At 36.2% G+C, this 25,303-nt stretch overlaps 1 protein-coding gene across 2 annotated transcripts in view; it reads right to left on the bottom strand.

Moving 5' to 3' along the window:
- The window catches only part of GMPS (guanine monophosphate synthase), a 68,050-nt gene that overhangs the window by 25,318 nt on the left and 17,429 nt on the right, over positions 1 to 25,303 (bottom strand). For both annotated transcript variants that reach the window (XM_004755612.3, XM_004755613.3), the window contains exons 2-5: positions 20,602 to 20,783; positions 16,223 to 16,337; positions 9,692 to 9,789; positions 7,149 to 7,252 (exon numbers count right to left, since the gene is read on the bottom strand). In XM_004755612.3, coding sequence (XP_004755669.1) covers positions 7,149 to 7,252; positions 9,692 to 9,789; positions 16,223 to 16,337; positions 20,602 to 20,783 — 499 coding nt within the window. The remainder of the gene's footprint in view (positions 1 to 7,148; positions 7,253 to 9,691; positions 9,790 to 16,222; positions 16,338 to 20,601; positions 20,784 to 25,303) is intronic.

The raw sequence follows: 25,303 nt of genomic DNA, 5'->3' as shown, positions 1-25,303 counted from the left end.
AAGTAGGCAGAGAGGCAGAGGGGGAAGGAGACTCCCCAGTAAGTAGAGAGCCCGATGCAGGGCTCGATCCCAGGACCCTAGGACCATGACCTGAGCCAAAGGCAGAGGCTTTAACCCACTGAGCCACCTATACGCCCTCACATTTTCTTTACTTGGGTTCTAGGATACCTTTCTTGGTTCATTTATTTCACTGTCTGCTCCTTCTTAATCTTTGTTCTTTCCTTCTCATCTTACTCATCTCATGAAAGTTGCCCAGTGCTCACTCAGCCCTTAAATCTCTTCTCTATACATTGAGTATCTGCAACTCTCATAACTTTACATTCTACCCATATGATGGTACACCCCCAAATTTATACCTCCAGCCCAATTTTCTACTCTACAGTCTAGACTCCTATATACAACTGCTTACGCATGCCTTTTTTTCATTGTGTAATAAGGCATCTTGAATTTAATCTACAAACTTTCGTGACTGCATTCTTTCCCTTCAGGTAAACAGAAATTTAAACTTTCTGGATGGTTGTACAAAAAACCTGGGAGCTAAAACTCAATTATACCCTTCTGTCCCCACTCCAAATGCAATCCAAAAGCAATTTCTTTGTCTCTCCTTTCAAAAGATAGAGAATCCAATCTCATCTAAGACTAAAATCCAGGCACCTGGGTGGCTCAGTTGGTTAAGCAACTGCCTTCAGCTCAAGTCATGATCCTGGAGTCCCGGGATCAATTCCCTCACTGGGCTCCCCACTCAGAGGGGAGTCAGAATATTTCTCCCTTTGACCCTCCCTGCTCTCATGCTCTCTCTTTCTCTCTCCCTCAAATAAATAAATAAAATCTTTAAAAAAAAAAGGGGGGGAAGATTAAAATCCTATCCAACATCTTTTCCAACCACAATGGTAAAAAACTAGAAATTACAAGAACAAAACTAGAAAATTCACAAACTCACAGAGATTAAAAAACACGCTCCTGACAAAGGAATGGGTGAAAGGATAAATCAAAAGAGGGAAAAAAAGGCAAATAAAAATGGAAACATAATCCCAAAACTTATGGGATGCAGCAAAAACAATTCTAGGAAGGAAGCTTATGGCAATTAATAACTACACCAAGAACAAAACATCTCAAATAAACCTTGACTTCACCAAAAGAAGTGTTACAACAAATAAACAATTTCAGTAAGGTTGTGGAATAGAAAATCAACATACCAAAGTCAATTGTGTTTCTCTAAGTTAAACTACCAGAGAAATTAAGAAAACCTTCCCATTTTCAATAGCACCAAAACAATAGAATATTTAGGAACAAACTTAACCAAGTAGGTGAAAGATACTCAAAACTCTAAGACGGTGATGAAAGAAACTGAACGTACAAATAAATGAAGTAATATTCTATGTTCATAGATTAGAAGAAACTGCTAAAATGTCCATTCTACCCAAAGCTATATACAGATTCAATTCAATCTCTATCAAAATTCCAATGCCTTTTTCATAGAAATAGAAAATAAGGAATCCTAAAACTTATATCAAACCACAAAAGACCTCAAAGAGCCAAAGCGATCTTGAGAAAAAAAAGCAAGAGGCATCACATGTCCTGATTTCAAACATTACAAAATAGTAATCAAAACAGTACAATATCAGCATAAATACAGACACAGAAGCCAAAGAAACAGAATCAAGAGCCCAGAAATAAATCCTTGTATGTATGAGCAATTTACAACCAAGAAGCCAAGTATACATAATGAAGAAAGGGTAATTCTTCAACAATGGTGCAAACCAGACAGCCACATACTAAAGAATGAAACTGGATCCCTACCTTATACCATATACAAAAATCAACTTAAAATGATTAAAGACTTAAACACAAAACCTGAACTCACAAAACTCCTAGAAGAAATCACAGGGGAAAAGCTCCTTGACTTAGCATGTCTTAGCAATGATTTTTGGATTTGACACCAAAAGCAAAGGCAACAGAAGCAAAAATAAGTGGAACTGTATCGAACTAAAAAACTTCTGTATAGGAAAGGAAACCATCAACAAAATGAAAAGGCAACCTATGGGATGGAAAAAAAAATTTTTGCAAGCCACTAAAAGGTCAATATACAAAATAAATAAGGAACTCATAAAAATTTAAAAAAAAAAAAAAAAAACCACCACCACCCATGGCCCAATTTAAAAATGGGCAAAAGACTTGAATAGATCTACCAAAACTTGGAAGACCTACAAATGGCCAACACTAGGTAAAAATGCTCAATATCACTAGGCATCAGGAAATGTAAATTAAATCTACAATGATGTCCTCTCCCACCTGTTACGATGTCTACTAAAAAAAAAAAAAAAAAAAAAAAGATGATCGATGCTGGCAAAGAGGCAGAGAAATGAACTCCTTGTAAACTGCTGGTGGGATATATATATAAACTGGTATAGTCACAAAGAAAAGAGTATGGAGGTCCCACAAAAAATTAAAACTAGAATTACCATGTGATCCAGCAATTCTACTTCTATGTATACACCCAAAGGATATGAACCCGTTATCTCAAATAGATGTCTGTATGTTCACTGCAGCATTACTCACAACAGACAGGACATGGAAACAAGCTAAGTGTATATCAATGGATGAATGGATAAAGAAAATTTGTATCTATAAACACACATATAACATACATACACAACATGGAGTATTATTCAGCTTTTAAAAAGAAGGAAACTCTGTCCTTTGCAACAACACAGAAGAACCTGGAAAGTATCAGGCTAAGTGAAATTAGCCAAATTAGCCAAATATTGTATGGTACTGCTTATATGTGGAATCTTATATATAGGGAGAGGTGTAAAAGGGTACAAACTTTCAGTTATAAGATGAGTAGAATGAAGTCTGAGGACCTAATTAATAATATGGTGACTGTAATTGATAACACTGTATCAGGTAATCTAAATTTGCTAAGAAAACAGAACTTAAATGTTATCACACACAAAAAAAGGCAAATATGTGAGGAGATGGATGTGTCAATTAATTCCATGAGGGAATCCTTTCCTTATGTGTACCTGTATCAAATCACCACACTATATACTTAATACCTTACAATGTTGTCAATTAACCTTCTAAAAAGCTTTTAAAAGGTTGAGAGAGGGGGGAAAAATAAAACTAGCAACCTAGGATTCTGTACCCTGAGAAATTATCCTTCAAAAGTGAAGAAAAATAAAGACTTTCTCAGACAAGCAAATATTGAAGCTGTTTGCAGTCAGCACACTGGACTTTCAAGAAATGACAAAAGAATTTCTTTAGAGAGAAGGAAAATTATAAGGGTGAGAAACTTTAGTCTACCATAAAGAAATCACTCAAAGTTCCTGGCTCACAGATCCCAAAACCTTTGAATTTCTAAGAGATGAGAGTGTAACAGTATCTCTCATATTAGTAAGGTGACTTTTGGAAAGCACTTAGGAATAGGGGCTGGTTGCCAGGGGAGATAACCATGTGATTAGAGGCTTGGAACTTTCAGTCTCAACCTCCTGGCCTCCATGAAGGGGAGAGGGGCTGGAGGATGAATCAATTACCAGGAAGCAATGATTTTATCAATCATGCCTATGTAATAAAGCCTTCATAAAAACACAAAAGGATGATGTTTGGAGAGCTTCCAGATTAGTGAACACGTGGAGTTTGGGGAGAATGGTGCACCTGGAGAGGGGATGGAAGCTCCACGTCTTTCTCCATTCTCTTCCATCTGGCTGTTCCTGAGTTGTATCCTTCTATGATAAACCAGGGATCTAGTGATAAATGTTTCTCTGAGTTCTGTGAGCCACTCTAGAAAGTTAATTGAACCGAGAAAGAGATCATGCAAACCTCTGATTTACAGCCAGTCAGTAAGAATATAAGTAACTTGGACCTCTGACTGGTGTCTGAAATCCAAGTACGGGGTCACTAGAACTTCAATCAACAGCTGCTCAGTCAGAAGCACAGGTGATAGCCTGGGCTCGCAACTAGTGTCTGTAAAGTGTGTGGGTAGGGAAGGGGGATGATCTTGTGGAATGTAGCCCTCAACCCGTGTAATCTAATGCTACCTTTGGGTACAGAATGTCAAAACTGAGATGAGCTGAAGTGACTGCTCAAATACCATACTGGTGTGTAAGAACTGCTTGTTGGTGAGGAAACCCACCCCAACCCTCCCCACACTCTGAAAATTGCTCTCAGAACACCAAAAGACCAACAAAAAACAGTACTTAGAGGGAAATTTTCAGCACTAAATACATATATTAGGAAAAAAGAGATTCAAACACAATAGCCTAAACTTCCACCTTAAGAAATAAGAGAAGAGGGGCAAATTAAATCTAAGGTAACCAAAAGAAATAATAAAAATTAAACAGAAATCAATGAAACTGAAAACAGGAAATCAACAGCAACCACAACCACCAGCAGCACAAGCTGGTTCTTTGAAAAGATCAATAAAATGGACAAGCCTCTAGCCAGGTTAACTAAAAAAGAGGGAGAGGACACAAATTGCGAATGTCAGAAATAAAAGAGGAAACATCACTACAGGTCCCATGAACATTAAAATAATAAAGGAATACTATGAATAACTCCATGTCCACAAATTTTTTTTTTTTTAATTTTTTATTTTTTATAAACATATATTTTTATCCCCAGGGGTACAGGAAGATGTGGTATATATACACAATGGAATACTATGCAGCCATCAAAAGAAATGAAATCTTGCCATTTGCAACAACATGGATGGAACTAGAGCGTATCATGCTTAGCGAAATAAGTCAAGCAGAGAAAGACAACTATCATATGATCTCCCTGATATGAGGAAGTGGTGATGCACCATGTCCACAAATTTTATAACACAGATGAAATGGACCAATTCTTTGAAAAGACACAAATTACCAAAACTCACATAAGAAATAGATAATTTCAATAAGCCTCTAACAATTTTAAAAGTTACGTGATCTGATTCAATAGATGCAGAAAGGCATCTGAAAAAAATTCCAACACCCATTCACGATAAAAACTCCCTGTAAACTAGGACTATAGGGGAACTTCCTTAACGGGATAAAGAGTATCTTCTAAAATCCTACAGCTAAAATCATACCAAACAGAAACTGAAAATTTTCCCACTAAAATCAGGAACAAGGCAAGGATGTTCCCTCACCCCACTGCTTTTCAACACCAAATTAAAGTCCTAACTGACGCAATAAGAAAAGGAAATAAAAGGTATGCAGGCTGAGAAAGAAGAAATAAAGCTGTCTTTGTTCACAGATGACATAATCATCTGTATAGAAAATCTGAAGGGAAGAAAAAAATCAACAGAAAAACTCTAGCAACTAGTATGTGATTACAGTAAGGTTGTAGGATGTAAGGCTAATACACAAAAGTTCACAACTTTCCTACATACCAGCAAAGAACAAGTGGGATTTGAAATTAAAAACAATTTCAAATAAATGAAATATTAAGGCATAAATCTGACAAAATATGTACAAGATCTATATGAGAAAACAATCACTCTTGACCACTTCCACCTCTACCACACTATTCCTTACACTACTGTCTCCTCTCCTGATTGCTGCAGGAGATTCCTAGCTGATCTCCCTACTTCTACATTTGACCCTTTCTCTTTTCTCCTTACTATGGCTAAGGTAATCCTTAAATCAGATGATGAGTAAAGCCAACAATTTTATAGTGGCCTCAAATGGCCTGTGTCCCGGCCCCCGTGATAACCTCTCTAACCTCATCTTATACTACGCTCCTCCAACCGTGTAGACTTCCCTGCTGTTCCTCAAACACGGTCCCATCCCAGGAGCTTTGTACTGCTATTTCTTCTTCCCCCAAATACCTAGAAGGGTCAGCACTTACTTCCTTCATGTTCAGTATCATTATATAGAAATACCTTCCCTGAATATCCTATATAAAACAGTAACAACCTTTATCATACATACTCTGTCTGCAACACTCTTCTCTTCCTGTATTTCTTTTCAATGCACTTAAATGCTATCTGACACATGACATATTCTGTATTTGTGTATTAGCTGTCCCATCACTCTCCCAACTAGAATGCTGAACAGAGATTTCTGTCCACTTTGTTCACTTCTTTACCCTTGACACTTGAAAATGTTACTGGCACAAAGTAGACACACAAATACTGGCTGAATGAATACAAATACGTAAGCCCTCTACCACTGTTAATCTTAAATAAAAACATTTCGATTTACTGTTTAGGTGTGGTGTTTCAAACAAAAAGAACTTTATTGATAAATCCATTTTTTTTTACTGACTCCCAGGATTATTGGTTATTATTTACATAACAACTATACAAATAAGCAAGTCAAAAAATCACAAACTGCCAGAAAATCAATTCTTCTTCCTCAAAAAAGAAGAAAATAAAAATGGCTTTAAAGTACAGATCGGCAGGGCGCCTGGGTGGCTCAGAGGGTTAAAGCCTCTGCCTTCGGCTCAAGTCATGATCCCAGCATCCTGGGATCAAGCCCCGCATCGGGCTCTGTGCTTGGTGGGGAGCCTGCTTCCTCCTCTCTCTCTCTGCCTGCCTCTCTGCCTACTTGTGATCTCTGTTGAATAAATAAATAAAATCTTTTAAAAAAATAAAAATAAAAAAAATTAAGTACAGACTGGCAAAATTTCTACAAAGGACTAAATCGTACAAATTTTAGGCTCTGTGGGACACATGCATACAGTTCCTGTCTTTTATCATAACCCTTTAATAACATAACAGTCTATAAGCTAGATTTGAACCACCGCTCACAGTTTGCCAACCCTGCATCAGAGAAACATCCTGAGTGCTTAGTCTGGTGTTTCACAGATGTCTAAGATATATGCCTATGTATACCTAAGAAAGGCATTTAAAAACCCAATTATGAATAAAGCACACTAGAAAAATAGACAATTCTCAAGTTTTTCCTGGGCCATAAAAGTGGTGTTTTACATCCGGAGAACTTTTATTAGAATGAACATTTTTTAAAGTATTTCGGAGCAAACCAGTGACTTCTAAATAATCTAATATTAAATTCTCTTCATAAATTAATATTTGATCCTATGACATGAACAATAACTTTTAGAAGTAAAAAAGTAGGAAACAGTACCTCAAAGAGAAACATTCTTAGACTCTTCAGGTAAGTTTTTTAAAATGAAATCTGCAAAAGTGTTAAAATTTTCACCTGCCACAATGTTCCCAGAACGTGCCACAACCTTGAATCCATCAGCCACTTTGTCTACACTATCTCCATGGGTAAGCAAAACAATTTCTTCCTTCTGAAGACCCCTAAACATACAAAAAATAAAACACAACACAGAAATATCTTAAAAACATGGTCAATGGGATCTTAAGCTTTATTTTTTCCAACTTTATTGAAATATAATTGATATGTACCACATGTAAGTTAAAGATGTACAATACGATAATTTGCTATAGATAATGAAATTATTACCACAATAAAGTTAGTTAACACATACCTTACACATCACATAGTTACTATTTTTTTATGTTTATAGAAAGAACATTTAAGACCTACTCTCAGCAACTTTTAAGTATACAAGAGAGTGCTGTTAACTGTAGTCACCATGCCTGATTATTAGATCCCCAGAATTTATTCATCTTATAACTAAAATTTGTTCTTTTCCCTTAAAATACTAACTCACCATATGTGTAAATCAAAAAAATAGAAAAAATGTAGGAGTGCAACACTGCTAGAATTTAAATTTATTCTATGAATTATAAATAAAGCCAATAGGAGTACTAAATCTCAAAAAAGGCAATCTGTAAAAACTGAAAACTGAAAAAATATATATTTAAAAGTTGGTGGTATAACCACATGCATAAAAAATTATTTCAAGAAGCTACAAAATAATAATTTCAACATTTTATCTCTACTAGGATTTATCTTAAGAACAGAAGGCATTTCAGAGATCTAAACATTTGGTAGTTTTATATCAGAAAGTGAGAGTACCAACACACTGATATTGTTATTTTACACCTATATATAGGATAAATATATGCATGTTATAGGTTAAAACAAATATTAAATAATTAGGAATTGAGATTTTTTTCAGCCTTAGAGTAAGGAGATACAAAAATCAAAGTTATAAGATAAAAACCCATAAACTTTCATTTTAAATGGAATTAAGAGTATACACGGATTTTGTTTTCTCTGTGAGAATATATAACTTTACTCACTGAAAAGGCCTAGAAACAAAGACAACCCAGTAGCAATGTGGACCTCTACTTCTCATGCCAAACGAGTTAAAGGCATGGTTTAAAGATGATAAAAGTAACATTTATCAAATGCAACATGTGGACTTTCTCTCGATCCTGATTCAAACAAATCAACTATAAAAAGATATTTCTTACATTATGAGAAAATCTGACAGAGGACTGAATATTAAATATTGAGAAGTAAAAAAAAAAAGTTAAAAATAAAGCAAGAAAATAAACTACATTAAAGCCAAATGGATGTTTCATGTTTACTAGTGTTGTCATCGTTGTGCTTAGGATTAATGCAGGTTGTGAATAAGTTCCAGAATTTTACAACTAGGAAGACAGACAGAAAAATTTTAAATTTTAACCAGATCTTTAGATATAAAGCTTCTACAGTATCATACCAGCATGATTCCTAAAATGGTTCTCAAGACTAGTCACTTTAGATACAGAAGAATGTAAGCAGAACCTTTCCATTATGAAATGGAAGAAGCACTGGATTTCAAGTTCATTTTGGTAATGAGTAGCTTCAGTTCATAAGATTATTTTGAGCCACTATGGCTTTTTTATTCATCTTTATTAATCTTGAAAAACAAGAATCTTTGAACAGATATACTTATTTTTGCTCTACCTCAAAATTAAAGAGAAGCCAGTCACAGCCAGTTTTGTGTATAAACTGGGATATCTCCATTTCAGATATTAAGTTTATAACTTGGCTTTTAAAATTTCTTATCTGTCCAACTTGGAGCAAACTATTCATTAAGAATTAATTTAGGCACAAGTATGTTAATAAACAAAACATACCTGTAACTAAAAATAATTAGCCCAATTAAAAGAAATGATAACAATAAGTGACTGTATAATAGACTTTAGGAATCACTATGTTGTACACTTGAAACTAATGCTAACATTGTGTCAACTATACTTCAATTATAAATAGATAAAAGTAAATTTCTTGGATTAACACACACAAAGAAAGGGGTAACTGGCTCACTAACTGACATCACCTGCATTTAATGCAGTTAGAGGGAAATGTAACTTTAAAGTAAAAAAGAAATTTAAGGGGTGCCTGGATAGGTCTGCCAGTAGAACATGCAACTCTTGATCTCAGGGTTCTAAGCCTGAGCCCACCTTAGGTACAAGATTACTTGAAATCTTTTAAAAAACAAAAATTATGGGACGCCTGGGTGGCTCAGTGGGTTAAAGCCTCTGCCTCCAGCTCGGGTCATGATCCTGAGGTCCTGGGATCGAGCCCGACATTAGGCTGTCTGCTCGACGGGGAGCCTGCTTCCCCCACTCTCTCTGCCTGCCTGTCTGCCTACTTATGATCTCTGCCTGTCAAATGGATAAATAAAATCTTTTAAAAAAAATATTAAAAATGAAATTTAAGGGGCACCTCGGTGGCTCAGTGGGTTAAAGCCTCTCTAATTCTTAAGAATAACAATCCCAACTTTAAGTCAGTCACTCTACTAACTGTTCTTATACATCTAAAAATATTTATAATACCTGAACAATGAGCATGTGTTGTCCACACTAATACTGAAGACACCATCTTCTCTAACACTTTTTTTGTGCACAGTACCTCCAAATACCTTGTTCATCATCTGTTCAAAGAGAAAATAAATTGACATTAATATGAACCAAAAAGAATTACCCAGTCATTTTACTATGCTAATTTAATAACTTATATTCCTGTTTGCAGGATATCTGCTATGTTCATGCCCCCAAAATAAAGAGTTAGGTAAATGTAGATAGCTTGGTATTATTAAATGTAATCATACAGTTATTAAGAGGAATAGTTTTAAAACAAAACTAGATCAGAAATCTGACCTGAGGTTAATTTCTATTAAACACTGGCAGATTTTTCCATTTAGTGTACTTTAATTCATCTGTGAAAAACAGGTATTTAATACGTACACCTGGGTTTAATTTAAAAACCTTTTAAAAGGTACTCTGAGCTTAGAAAAAGCTAGAGCAGGTGATAGGAAGAGCTGTGGTATTAAAACTAGACAGGTACACATTTCTCCAAGTAATCCAACCTTTGGCCACAAAAGAACAGCCTGAAAGCCTGCAGAGGCTATGCTATGCAGAGAGCATTGGCAAGAAAATCTGATCTTTCAATTAAACTCATGTGTACAAATTTCATATACCTACGGACACTTACATCAAATTATCTCTTCATTCTGCCCCTCCTTGTGCCAATCAACCTTCTTATTTATCATTCCCATGTGCCTGACACGCCCCATCCAACACCCAATAAACACACACAAAATTTCTACAGTCATTAATTCTGCCTTGATATAATCGCCATGACTCATCTTGGTATATCTGTTCCACAACATAAGATACCTGCCATAACCGTGCAGGATACAGGATGACCAAGCTTCCAACAAAAAGGCAGGCACAGGGCTAAATAAGTGTTCATTCTTATAATGCACAGTGGAATATCCTTCAAAATCATCAGCAAATGCTGCCCTCTACGTTCTCCTCTTAAGACATTGGTAATAAAGCTTACTGCAATAAAGGGTGGGTTAAGTTCAGCAGGGAAAAAAACCTGTTAACCCATTTAGCCCAGTAATTCCCAAACAAAAAACCCAAACTCAGGTTATCAAATACTTTCTGAAGCACATTTTAGGAACACTGCTACAGGCTAACCAGTCCCCCTGCCTCTAGTCACTTCTCTTCTTCCCCCTTATTCTGTACTCCAGCCATTCAAGCTAGTGTAATTGCCAAAACAGACCATGTTCTCTCCACCTTGTCTTCAGGTCTCTTCACAGTTCCAGAGGCCTAACAAAGAATGTGGCCCAAAGTAGTTACTAAAAGTTGCTAAATGAAAAATTAAGTGCTTTCTCCTATATACTCAGTGAACCCTATGTACCTCAACCTCCCTTAATTTGCTGTTCTTAATTAGAAGACAGCTGAATGATCAAGATAAGTAAAACTGTTTGAACTCAATACAATTTAAAACTCCACAAAATCTAAACTAAATGCTTTTACAAAGCCAAGGGCTTGCAATAAAATTTAAAGCTATCTCACCTGTTCAGAACCATAAGAGACTCTTAGTCTCAGGAAACAAACTGAGGTTGCTGGAGGAGAAGGGGATGGGAGGGATAGGGTGGCTGGGTGATGGACAGTGGGGAGGGTATGTGCTACGGGGAGTGCTGTGAAGTGTAGAAGACTAATGAATCACAGACCTATACCCTTGAAACAAATAATACATGTTAATTTAAAATAAATAAGTAAATAAATAAATATATAAATAACAACAAAAAAAAAAAAAAAAAGAAGAAGGCTCTGCTGTGTGTTTCCTGTTCTTAACTATGCTACTTGTGGTTGAAATGCAAAGAGCTGAACAACCAGCTAAGCTTGTGTTTGTGGGAGGAAGGGATAACTTTATGTATAATGAAACAATGTGTCTTCTTAAATTTTTGTTGTAATATTCTACTTTAACCTAAGGAAAGGTTCTCAGTATGGATTCCTCATAAACCCAATGTCCTAAATGCCTCAAAAGAAACGCATGTAGTATTCCAGATCCACCATCTCAATCAGATCAGCTCCTCTGTCTTGTCAGTTTTACAATAAGGTTTAGATTTCGGAAGGAAGAATGGAAAGAAATTCCCTTTTAAATAAAAGTAAATTGACAAAAATCTCGTAAGATAGTGTGAAAAGAAACCAAACACTTATGATAAAGATGTTTTGTAGAAAGCAAAAAACAAAAACAAAAACAAAAAAAAACAAATTACAACAATGAAGAGACAAGTCACAATCTAAAAGGTTATCTGCTATATATAATTGGCTAACGACTGGCATCTAGCATATACAAACACAATAAGACAGTGTAACAGAAAAATGAGCAAAACTCTTAAACATGCCTTTACAGTAAAGCAGTATTACTGGCAAATAAACATACAAATTTTACAATAAGAAGGAAAACGAACATTAAGAGTACAATGTGATCCCATTTAACACCTCTTCAGAGAGGCAAACACAAAAGGAAATCTGACAATGTTAAGATTTGACAGGGATACAAAGCACAAGGAATTTTTATAGACAATTGTGGCAATGTAAATTAGAGGAAATATAACCTAGTGAAGCCAAGATTCAGCATTTTAACTCAAGGTTACCCTGGAGAAAAGTTTGAGTATGTATAACACCAGAAGACAAATACAAAAATATTCATGGCAATATTGTCTGTGATAGCAAAAAATGAAAAAGATCAGCAATACTAACAGTGAAATATATAATTAATCTGTGCTATTTAAACAATAAATAGGCCGAATAAATTCAATAGTGTAAATGAGTAACTTAAAATTAAATGTATTAACATGAATAAATCTTAAAACCAAAGCTCATGGGGCGCCTAAGTGGCTCAGTTGGTTAAGCAATTACCTTTAGCTCAGGTCATGATCTTGGGGCCCTGGTATCAAGACCCAAATCAGTATCCCTGCTTAGCAGGGTGCCTGCTTCTCCCTCTTCCACTCTCCCTGCTTTTTCTCTCTCTTTGTGTCAAATAAATAAATAAAATCTTAAAAAAAAAAAACCCAAAGCTCGTAATAATACATGCAGGATTTTATTTATAAAAAGGTCAATGGGCAAAACTAAATACATTACTTAGAGATAAAAACTTATGTATAAAGCTGTAAAGGAAAAAAAAGGAATGAATAACAAAATTCAATACTGCCTCTGGTAAGAAAAGAGAAGAACAACATGAATGCAGAAAAATATAGAGTTTCAAAAGTTCTACTTATACTCTATTTCTTACTCTGCGTGAGGGGATATAGAGATAAAAGGAGCAATGGGCAAGACAGACTTTTTTCTTCTAAAGAAAAGAATTACCAGAAAGCTATTAAAAAGGCTCTCACAAGAGAGTCCAGTGAATGGGAAAGATGATACATAAGAAACTGAAATATACTAAAATTTCAGGATGCTACTGGAAGTAAAAGCAAACACAAGAATGAAACCTTTGGTGCTAAACTTACCCAACTAACAGTCACTAAGAAATGGCCTTTAAAAACAGCATATTAGCTAGAGGGTGTCCTCTACACCAGTATTTCATGGAAAGACAATTATTATCTAAAGGACCAAGATCGGCCTATTTTATTGTCCTAATATATGTAAATTCAGAGGTCAGAAGGCAAACGGTTTTACTTTTACATATTTAACATGAGTAGGCCGACCTGGGGCTACCATAAGATCTCTACTGAATGACAGAAGAGGGAGGCCTTAAAATTACATAGGGGACTGGAAAAAGGGAGAAACAGTCAGTCAATAGCACTTAAATTAAGCATAATTTTCCAGACATATTTCACCGTAAGGGGTAATAAAAAAAGATATGTGAGACTCTTCCTTACAGAATGTTGTAATACCTTTCAGTACACTAAACATCATTTAACTTAAGTTGTACTACATGATTAATACTGACTACTCTGGCATGGGAGATCAATAAATTATCTAAAAACATTACCTCCTAGGGTGAAGGTATATTTAAGGAAAAAAAAAAGCCAACCAGTTTTCAATGTTAAACTCAATCAAGATGTAGGCTCTTCCAAAAAAATGTATTCATTAGAATACTATATAAGAATATCCAAAAGTAAGTTATTATCCAAGTCAAATTCATAATCCCACCACTTCACTTTTCAGAGAACTTTACCAAGAGAGAAAAAGAGTCTTTTACTAGAAAACGCTTGCTGCCTAGAGAAGAAAATATCCATTGTTGTAGATTTTGTACTTCATACATCACATATGATCACTATTTCCTCTAAATCAAAGTGGAAAACTATAATGAACAATTAGCAAGAAATGAAATCTGGTAAAGCTATTTTATAGAGGAGTGATTCCTAATATTCTGCTTTTGTATCATGTATAAGAACAATAAAAATATTCATTCCTAAGCAAACACTGATCTTTATTTTTTTTCTTCGCTGAATGCTCCAGAGCCAGATAAAAGAAAATATACCAGTCTGCTCACTTTCTACCTTTTAAACAGCCTCCTTCTGTACAATATTCATATTAAAGCTCAGCAATTTCAACCATATTGTTAAAAAAAAAAAAAAAGACTCTGTTTTGCTCGCTTACTAAAATTTCAGATTATCTTCAATCCGAGGACTTGAAACAACTTAGTCAATGGGAAAAAGAACACATCATCTTAAGTCACATATATTTGAAATCAAAAGTTAATAAACAATTCTCTATAATCAATTAGGGAGGATCAGAGTATCATGATGAAATTAAAAAGGTGGTATTTTAATTAACACCAATTCCATTTGGTCAGTTAGGATCTTACAATGAGATATCCCACTTGTATTCTGACCTTGTCTTCCCTTCTGATTTAGTACAGGCTAAAGCAAAAAGGTAGGCAAAAGGAAAGAGATCAAGATCATTCACAAACAAATGAATCCAGTCACTACATTTATTTGGCTATTCTTATCACAGCAGAGAATTCTGAGTTTAAAAAAAAAAAAAACAACTACCTTGCTTCTGACACTAGAAAAGGCAAAATACTATAATATGTCAATCAATAATTATATTATTCAGGGAATACTATCCCAGCTAGCTCAATTTTCAGATGATATGGTTAAGTAAGATGTATTATAAGCAAAATGATTTTCTAGTTGAGATAACTTTTAACAATCACTAGGGATAACTTTTCTTAAATGTACTTATTTCTATTCCCACCTCCTTAGGAAACAGATCTTACCGAACAAATCATTCTAAGCAAGAATTTAGCATATTACTGGCTCAGTATTATCTTTCTATCATCTTACTCAGTAATCACATTCTACTTGTCAAATAAACCTATACTCCTCTAAAAAGTTAACAAAGCAGCCAAAACAGATTTCTAAACACCTAACTTAGAGAATAGTTTTATACCTAGATCTCAGTCCCTATTTATTCTTGTTTTTGATACAATTCTAAGGTATCCATACTCATTAACAATACAGTGGAGACATCTGGCAGACAACATCTTACCCAACTAATCAAAACTAACATCACCTGTCATGGCACACACTGACATCACGTGCCTCCTAATGAGCTACTCTGAGAAGAGCACAACCTCACTTCTGAGCTACCCCCTGCCAAAAATACATAACCTGAACCTAACAAAGAGGAAACATCAAATAAATCAAAACTGAAGGATAATCTATAAAGTAACTGGATTGTCTTTTTTTTTTAATGTCAAGATCATGAAAGAAGAAAATAAAATAGGAATAAAATAAAATAAAAATAAAGAAGTCTAATAAAGAGACATGACAACTAAATATAACACAGGATCCTAGACAGGACACAGTATCTACAAGGGACACTAAGGAGACAAACAGTGAAATGTAAATGCAGCCTGTGGATTAGATGCAAAACTAAATCAATGTTAACTTCCTGATTTTGATATCTAGACTGTGGTTACATGGGAGAGAGCCCTAGTTCTTGGGAAATACAACAAGTGACAGGACATCATGTGTGCAACTTATCTTCAAATAGTTAAAAATGTCAACAGCAAGGAGGGCACCTGGGTGGCTCAGTCGGTTAAGCATCCAACTCTTGATTTTGCCTCAGGTGATATCTCGGGGCTCGGGGTCATGGAATCAAGCCCCCCAACCCCCAACCTTGGGACTCTGCCCTCAGCACAGAGTCAGCTTGAGATTCTCTCACTATCCCCTCTGCCCCTCCCCTGGCTCATGCACACATGCAGGTGTGCTGTCTCTAAAGTAAATAAATCTTTCTAAAAATGTCAACAGTAAGGGAGTTGAGTAAAAATATAGAGGAGCTCTGTGCACTATTTCTGTAACATGTAAATTTGAATGTCTACGTTTTTTTAAAGGACTGTGTTATGTTATATGCAAAATATAGTTAATTCTCTAAAAACAGATTTCCACCCAGGTCAGTTATGCCATACTGCTATAACAATTTGTAAACAATTGCAACATGCACAAATTAGCTCATCCATTATCCTAAGTACTCTAAAGACAGAAAATATTAATACAATAAGAATCACAAACAGAATAAATTAGGTCAACTCTTAAGGCAAATTCACAGATGTACCTGCATGCCATAGCAAATCCCAAGGACAGGCTTGCCAATAGTGAATATCGCTGGGTCAAACCAGGGAGCATCTTCTGCATACACAGAATTAGGTCCTCCAGAGATGATAATTGCACTGTGGATTTAAGGAAGAGAGTCAGTGAAGAATCCTCTAACTGCTCATTTTTATCCCAAAGTCCATGCCCTCTCTCCCTTGAAGCACTGAAGGAAACTCAGTACAGATGCAAAGATTCTGTTATGTTTTCAGTATACTGTAGCAGATCTAGTCCCCTACACAACTCAATCACCTGTACTCTGCTTCACTGCAATGTGTGAAAGTCCATCAATTCAACATTCACTTGTTAGTAAGTACAAACTTCAAATACATAAACACTAATGGTTCTAGCTGTAAAGGTTTAGCATGAATTTGTTTTGTCCTCTGCATTAACGAAGGAGAAATGAGAATTCTAAACGGAGACAGAGAAAACATAGGTCTTCCGGGAAGCAAGGAGTAGAGCAAGTCACAGGAAGACCCTGGATGACACAGAAGATGAATAACCTAACTTTGTCGTTGAAAACCTATCCAGCACTCCCAACAGTTGTACCTGAGACCCAGGAAAAGGAGCTAATAAATGAATTTTGCCCATATGGCATTCTCTCAGAACCCAGATCAGTATTCTAACTTCACAAGATTATAATTTATAGAGCATTCTATGGGTTAACTTCGGAGTCGAACTGTTATTACGGAAAAGTCTCCAAACTGAGGCCTACTATGCTCTTCACATGGCCACTGACAGATCTAATCTGGTCCTCAGCATACACTCAAAGGATTTTACATAAAAATCCAGATTTCAGGACACCTGGGTGGCTCAGTGGGTTGAAGCCTCTGCCTTCGGCTCAGGTCATGATCCCAGGGTCCTGGGATCAAGCCCCGCATCAGGCTCTCTGCTTAGCAGGGAGCCTGCTTCCTCCTCTCTCTCTCTCTGCCTGCCTCTCTGCCTACTCTGTCTGCCAAATAAATAAAATCTTAAAAAAATATATTTAAAAATCCAGATTTCTGGGTTTTCTTTAGGAAGGGGGGGAAAAAATATAGGAGCACTTGACCTTCACTCATGGCTACAAACAACAGGAATCACAGAGAGAGACCTGAACCTTTGACTACTGCTCACCAGTCTGCCACACATGCCCTCTTATACAATAGAGGCGTACCTACGCTCATCACTTAATCTAAAGTATCCTCGAACTCATTTGAGATTTCAGTTTTGCAGGAATCCTGATTTATCTACATTCCTAAAGGACAATGCATTTTAATATCTAACCAAAATCTTACAAATTTAGGCAACTCACTTTATAATTAGCAGCTGCTTGCCATATAAAAACACACAATCTAGGGGCGCCTAGGTAGCCCAGTTGTTAAGTGGCTGCCTTCGGCTCAGGTCATGATCCCAGGGTGCTGGAATCAAGCCCAGCATCGGGCTCTCTGTTAGCGGAAAGCCTGCTTCTTCCTCTCCTACTCCCCCTGCTTGTGTTCTCTCTCTTACTGTCTTTCTCTGTCAAATAAATAAATAAAATCTTTTAAAAAGCACACACACATGCACAAACTATAGGCTTATAATACATCCAGAAGAATGATGTACTAGTCAAATTCATAAAAATTATTCACCAAGATTGGACATTTTTAAAAAAAATATAACAATTCAAGTGAGCTCAAAGGCCCTACTCTTTGAGCTTTGTATTGCTAACTTGAATTATGCTATTCATCATGTTTGTTGGTTGTCTTTAGTTTCTTTTGCAGGAGATAGACTAACTCAGATGATAAATGTAATATCTTTAAAGATAACAATCCTAAAAGGGTGTAGTTAGCCTTAAGGGTAGATATGCAACTTAGGTCTTTAAAAATGCATAACCTAAATTCCATAAAACATACCTAATAAACAAGACCTCTGAATTTCAGTATATTATACTAAGTTTTATAAAAGATAACCACCATGGGACTGCCCAGCATCCCTCATTAACCTGCTAAACAACTCAGGACTGTAAGGTTCTTAAGACTATTAAAAAGAAAAGGGAATGGGCTTAGTGAAGGATGAAACTCAAGCAGTACTTAAGCCAATTATGAAAATTCTTATCTCAATAACTCTCAAGAAGAGCTAATGACTCGTTCTGAGTCTTCTAGTTCTACCCTGCAATTATTTTGAAACTAACTTCAATTACAAAGCCAATAAAGCCACAAGGCATTCCAGGTAGGAATTTGAAGCAGGTCAAACTTCTAAAAACAAGTAGGTTAAGAGGTCTCTCCTCTCATAATACTAATATTCTAGGAAAAGGATGATCAACTAGGTATCTTAGCAGGCAGGAGTATAGTAAGCAAAGCCACAGGGCTATAGCTCCTACACTCCTACATAGAAAGAACCCAAGCCGAACACAAAAAGACACAAGCAGGACCTAGGAATTGTTTATAATCAGGTGGTAGGAAAAGCAATTAGCATTCTATTACCAAGTATTTGGCTACCTTTTTTTTAAGATTTTATTTGTTTATTTGACAGAGAGAGAGAGAGCACAAGCAGCAGAGGGAGAGGGAGAAGCAGGTTCCCCGCTGAGCAAGGAACCCGATTCAGGACTCAATCCCAGGCCCCTGGGATCATGACCTGAGCCAAAAGCAGAGGCTTAACCATCTGAGCCATGCAGGCACTTTTTGGCTACCTTATTCTTAAACATTTAGCATGGCGTAGTCTGCTGAAGATTTTTTTTTTTTTTTTTTAGTGAAAGGAATGAAGGAGCTTAGATATGACAAAGCCATTCAGAATTCTCAGTTTTTTGATTCCCTAAAACTGGTTCTCACTGGCAAACATGAGACAGCTTCCCTTAGAGAAGCTCAAGGGTCCCTTCTTACTCTAAAGAGTCTACAGTTTAAAAGAGATGACTGTTTTTAACTGTATCTTAAGACTACGACACAGTTAAATTTCTTTTCTGCTTTCCAATTCACTCTATTTTAGAAGTCAGAACAAGAATCACAGAATAAACAGGTCTATGAAGTCTTTAAATGTTAACCATTCTCTAATGGAAAAAAATTATGTTTTTGAGAAAAATTAAATATACTATATTTGGGAAGAAATAGAGCATTAATGTTTAAGAACCAATTAAAGTTACAACTGCAGTTGTTTGCTTTTGATAACACTCTAATAAATAAAGAGCATCTATTCCATGAGAAAATGCATAGCGTTAACCAGAAACTGTTAAAGGAAGAAACTAATATAAGTTGGCTGTCATTTTGACTAGTTCTGAGCATGTAAGTTATTGAATTAGACCTTATATTAGACTTGAGAAACCTTCATAATTTTAGAAACTTAGTCTCCTGGGGGGTGCTTGGGTGGCTCAGTCCTTAAGCCTCTGCCTTCAGTTCAGGTCATGATCCCAGGGTCCTGAGATTGAGCCCTGCTCAGCGGGGAGCCTCCTTCTCCCTCTCCCTCTGCTTGTGTTCCTTCTCTTGCTGTGTCACTGTCAAATAAATAAATACAATCTTTCAAAAGAAGAAAATAAGAAACTTAGTCTCTTGGGATAGAGGCAAAAGAGACACAGTGAACATAGAATTCTTCTCATTTAGGTATTCTAGCCACTGTATATATTCCTTTGATCAAATGTTCTGGGATGAATGAATGACCATAATAGCCAAATTCAAGTCTGACCCCAAAATCCCAAAAAATATAAAATATTCAAATGAGAAGTTCTTATAACTATGCAATTAAAACTAAGGCAATCTTTTTTTTTTAATTTTTTATTTTTTTATAAACATATATTTTTATCCCCAGTGGTACAGGTCTGTGAATCACCAGGTTTACACACTTCACAGCACTCACCAAAGCACATACCCTCCCCAATGTCCATAATCCCACCCCCTTCTCCCAACCCCCCTCCCCCCAGCACCCCTCAGTTTGTTTTGTGAGATTAAGAGTCACTTATGGTTTGTCTCCCTCCCAATTCCATCTAAGGCAATCTTTTTAACTAAAAAAATTTTCCCCTAATTTTGTTTTAATCAGAACTATAGAAGAAAATTTTTTGTAAAACCATTTCATGTCCTGTTTTCATTTAAAAAAATTCAGTGCCCAGGGCACCTTGGTGGTACAGTTATTTAAGTGTCTGACTCTTGGTTTCAGCTCAGGTAGTGTGATCTAATGGTCCTGAAACAAAACCTCAGGTCAGGCTCCACACTCAGCATGGAGTTGGCTTAAGATTCTCTCTCCCTCTCTACCCCAACAACTCTCCCCACTCCTACCTCAAACGCACTCTCTCTCTCAAAATTTACCTTTAAAAAAAAAAAAAAAATTCAGTGCTCAAGCAAATTAATAAAAAATTCCACAATCTAAGCTCAATCTCATAGAAAATAGAAGTGAAAGGGCTACCGGAATCCTTGCTCTTTTATGGCAAATGCTGGGGTTTCCAAGGGAAAGATTTCTGACTGCACAAACAGTTCTCTCACTCTTCGATCTATGACTTTCCCATACTGGGCACCAGCATCCAGAATGACAACAGCTCCTTCATAGTGGTGGCAGCCATCCTTAAGGTCTCCTCCAGCATTCTCCAGCTGCAAATATTAAAGAAAATGTCCTCTTAGTTATAACAATTAGAGCCCCTTTTTAAAAAAAAGTGGTCACTGTCAGCTCCAAAAACATACAGAACCAAAAAACTATTAACTTATACATATCCGTTCGTGGGCATACACAAACACTTTAACGAAAGCCAGCGTTTACTGACTATGTAACATAGTCACTTTATATATAAAAGCATCTTAGATATATTATCTAACGTGATAGGCATACAACCCAGCTATGCCAAAATATAGTCCTAGTTTATGCCTGCTATACTGGCATTATTACTAACAGGGCCTCCTTTGAATCTCAAAAGCATCCTAGCTTGAACCATGAATTTTATATGGTCATCCTATCTAACAGTCACAGCATTCCTATGAGGGATATACTGATGAGGAACTGAAGTTTGCTGCCAGAATATAAGCATGCTCAAATTCACTTCATTAGGATTTTTTTGCTTTACCAGAAGAAAAGGCTATATCTATATATAGATACATGTACACACACATATACATGTATGTGTGTATATGTGTGTGTGTATATATATACACATATCTGTATATGTGTATATATCTATATCTATATCTATATCTGCATCGAACCCATAGCATTAGAATTTTAAAAAGGTTTTTTAATCTTATCTCTGTCACCTATACATCAATAAGGCTTTTTCTGGAAAGCAATTTGGCAAAATGTAAAATTTTTAACTATATGTGCTGGAATAGTTACCTGGAACTAGCTTCAAATTATTCTAAGAGTAGGTGGATGTGGATGAAACAAGACTATTTGCCTATGCACTGAAATCACCAAAGCTGATGATAGATACACAGTCTTCTTATTTCAGCTAGCTTCTACTCTGTTTTTGTACATTTTACATAAGACAAAACTTTAAAAACATGTATGTACTCTGAAAAAACACTTGCAGGAAGCATATAATCTAATCCCATTTGAAAATATTTCATCAATAATGTATATACATACATGAAGAAGAAACATACAAACAGATACACACAAAAATATTAACAGCGGTTGTGTCTAAGCAATGAGTTACAGGTAAACCTACAATTTTTCCTTCTCATACTCTTCAGTATGTTTTAAATGTTTACAATAAACATTTTTGGGGTTCCCCCCCTTCAGCTATAAAATTTGCACATAAAAAAGCATAAACCTGTCTTTCAGACACTTACATATCTGAAATCTGAAATTATGTATTATTAAATCTGAAATTATGTATCTGTATCCATGTCTCTTCCTTTTCCATTTATAAGAAAAAATAAATGCAGACCTCACATCACTGACATTTCTGCTACAGTAATGAAAAAAGCAACAATCACAGCTATCTTATAGAGGACGATTTGTGAGAGGACGATTTGTGAGAGGAACAAAACCACAGGCCAGAAAGAACTACTCTGATCACAAAAATGAAGATTTTAATCATATGAATACTGAACAGTATAGAAAAATCAGATCACAGAAAGAAGTTCATTAAATAAATTAGAGTGCAAGAAATGCTAAAACTTTTTCCTTTCAGACCTCTGTCCTTAGTCAACACACAAACGCACATACTACTCTTTAAAGAATTTATCTAAAATTCCTTAATCTACTTTTTTATAAAGAATAGAAAGTGTTGGAGTGCCCGGATTGCTCAGTCAGTTAAGTGTCCAACTCTTAATCTCAGCTCAGGTCTTGATCTCGGGATAGGAAGTTCAAGTCCTACAAGGAGCTCCATGTCTAGTGGGGGAAAAGAAGGCAGGAGGAGAAGTGGGGAGCAGAGGAAACAAAGAAAAGAAAGGAAAGTTTTGGGGAGCCTGGTTGGCTTGGTCAATGAAGCACATGACTCTTGATCTCATAGTTGTTGTTTGAGCCCCATGTTGGCTATAGAGACTTAAAAATAAAAATTTTTAAAGAGTGTTTTTGAAGGACCACTTTGTTAGTATGTAAATTTCGCAGATTTCAGTCCCTTTATCACTGTCAAAGTTTTTGCCAAATTAGTACAACCTGTTTGTTTTTGTTTTTTACATTGTAGGCAGAGTTCTCACTTTGCATGATTCTGACATGAATAAATTTCAGTTATCACAGTTTATATCAAGGTTAGTTAACTAACATCAGTCTGCAACAAGGCTCAAATTTCAGTTACCATATATTAGCTGTAATTACACTAAGTACAAATTTCGCTATTCAATCCATATTCAATCCAGCTCTTCAATCCATAAATCATCACATAAATAACAAATATGATGGTCAATGATTAATGTGTCCTTTCTTTTAGAGTTTATTGCAATTGGATACTATAAAACAAATAGCAAGAGAACAGTTATATTACCTACTTGTTGCCCAGTGATAAATCCACATGACATTTTACACCTATGGATAATCCAAAGGCGGGGGAAGACCAACAAAAATGAAAGTACAGCAAAAAAATGAAAACTTCGACACTGGAAGTGAAATATGAATCCACTGTGAATGAAGTTACAGAAGAAATTGCTGGCCATGGTAGTGCTGACACTGCTGTGGTTTGAGTGCCTCTAAATGTGCAGCCAGAGGAACTTGGTTAATTTATCAATTATCAATGAGCAAAGCAACCGTGATGAAAAGGATGACAATGTCCCAGAGAAAGTAACTCCAGGAAAATCCTTCACATTAAAGAAACTCTTGGAAGGGTGCCTGGGTGACTCAGTTGGTTAAGTGTCTGTTTCATGATCTCAGGGTCCTGGGAACAGTTCCCACGGTTGGGAGCCTGCTTCTCCCTCTGCCACTGACCCTACTCGTGCTCTCTCTCTATCAAAAGTAAATAAATAAAACCTTAAAAAAAAAAAACTCTTGGACATATTTCATGACATTTCAATCGTAAAGGATAAAAAGTCAAAAGCCAACAAGGCATAGAAAAGATGCAAAGGAAAGCACTGTTCAAAATACTCTTGATTCATATTTCACAAAGTAAACAATTCTCACTGTGTTTTAACTTATACTAAACACTGTATTTTATTTCTCTATACTTGTATAATTAACAAGAAGATTTAATGTTTTAATGAAATATTTGAAAGGTCCCAAACATCGTAATCCTTCCACTGATTAAAATTGCTTTGCATGGTGAGCATCTGGGTGGCTCAGTCAGTTAGTCATCAGAGACTTTTTTTAAAGATTTTATTTATTTATTTGAGAGACAGAGTGCACAAAAGCAGGGGGAGCAGCAGGCAGAGGGAGAGGGAGAAGCAGGCTCCCCGTGGAGCAGGCAGCCCAATGTGGAACTTGATCCCAGATCTGAGCCAAAGGCAGATGTTCAACCGACTGAGCCACCCAGGTGCCTCTAAGCATCCAAATCTTGATTTCACCTCATGATGTCATGATGTCAAGGTGGTGAGACTGAATCCTGCAACATGCTCTGTGCTGGGCCAGGAGCCTGCTTAAGATTTTCAGGGTGCCTGGGTGGCTCAGTCAGTTACATGTCGGACTCCTAGTGTCAGATCATGACTCCACGTCATGATCTCATAGGTCGTGAGATCAAGCCTGCATCAGGCTGCACACTCAGCAAGGTTCTGCTTGAAGATTCTCCCTCTGCCCCTCCCCCAACTCTTCTGCATGTGTGCAAACGCACGTGCGCGCATGCACATGCTCTCTCTTTCTCTCTAAAAAGAAAGAAAGAAATCACTTCTCCTGGTTTCAGCTTGCACAATCATTGTTATGGTCATTCTACTATTATATAGTGAAGACTGTCATCTGTATTTCTTTGAATCAACTTATTTTTACCTAATTGAATTTTTAAAGAAAAACATACTGTTTTCTCACCAGTTTTTGAAAATGTTCAATCATATGACATCAGAGGTCATTGAGGAAATACTAAATCCCTGGCACATTCTTTCTACCTCAGCCATCAACTTGCCTATATGGCACAAACTTCAACAACTCAGGGAGAAAAAGCAAAAGGGTCACCTATAACGTAAGCAAAAGTTCCTTTCCTTCAAAACCTGAACTCCATTTACTCCTACTTCAAAGTTAAAAAGTTTGATAGACTTCCAAACCTTAACAGATTAGAAAAAGGACCATAATGAGAAAATAAGTTGTTAGTCACTTCAATAGTAGAGATAAACAAAATTCAACACTATACAGCAGAAAAATCTATTATCTATGTATACAATTAAAAAGTAAACACAGGGGTAATTGGCTGGCTCAATCTGTAGGGTATACAACTCTTGGTCTTAGGTTGTAGAGGTTACCTACAAATAAAATCCTTAAAAGAAAAAGAAACACAAAAGCCTAAAAGGTTCACACCCTCCTCAACTGACTCAAGTCATAATAATAAAGTAAATAATGGGGGTGCCTGGGTGGCTTAGTCGTTAGGCGTCTGCCCAGGGTCCTGGGATGAGCCTTGCATCTGTCTCCCTGCTCAGCCAAGAGCTTGCTTCTCCCTCTCCCACTCCCCCTGCTTGTGTTCCCTCACTGTCTCTCTGACAAAAAAATAAATAAAATCTTAAATAAATAGATAATTTTTTTTAATTTTAAAAAGTAAAAGATGTTC

The sequence above is a fragment of the Mustela putorius genome, unplaced genomic scaffold (genome assembly GCF_011764305.1).
Source record: "Mustela putorius furo isolate JIRA1106 unplaced genomic scaffold, ASM1176430v1.1 tig00003834_pilon_pilon_pilon, whole genome shotgun sequence".
NCBI lineage: Eukaryota > Metazoa > Chordata > Mammalia > Carnivora > Mustelidae > Mustela > Mustela putorius.
The sequence above is the reverse complement of the archived record's forward strand: the minus strand, read 5'-3'. Positions and strand labels throughout refer to the sequence as shown.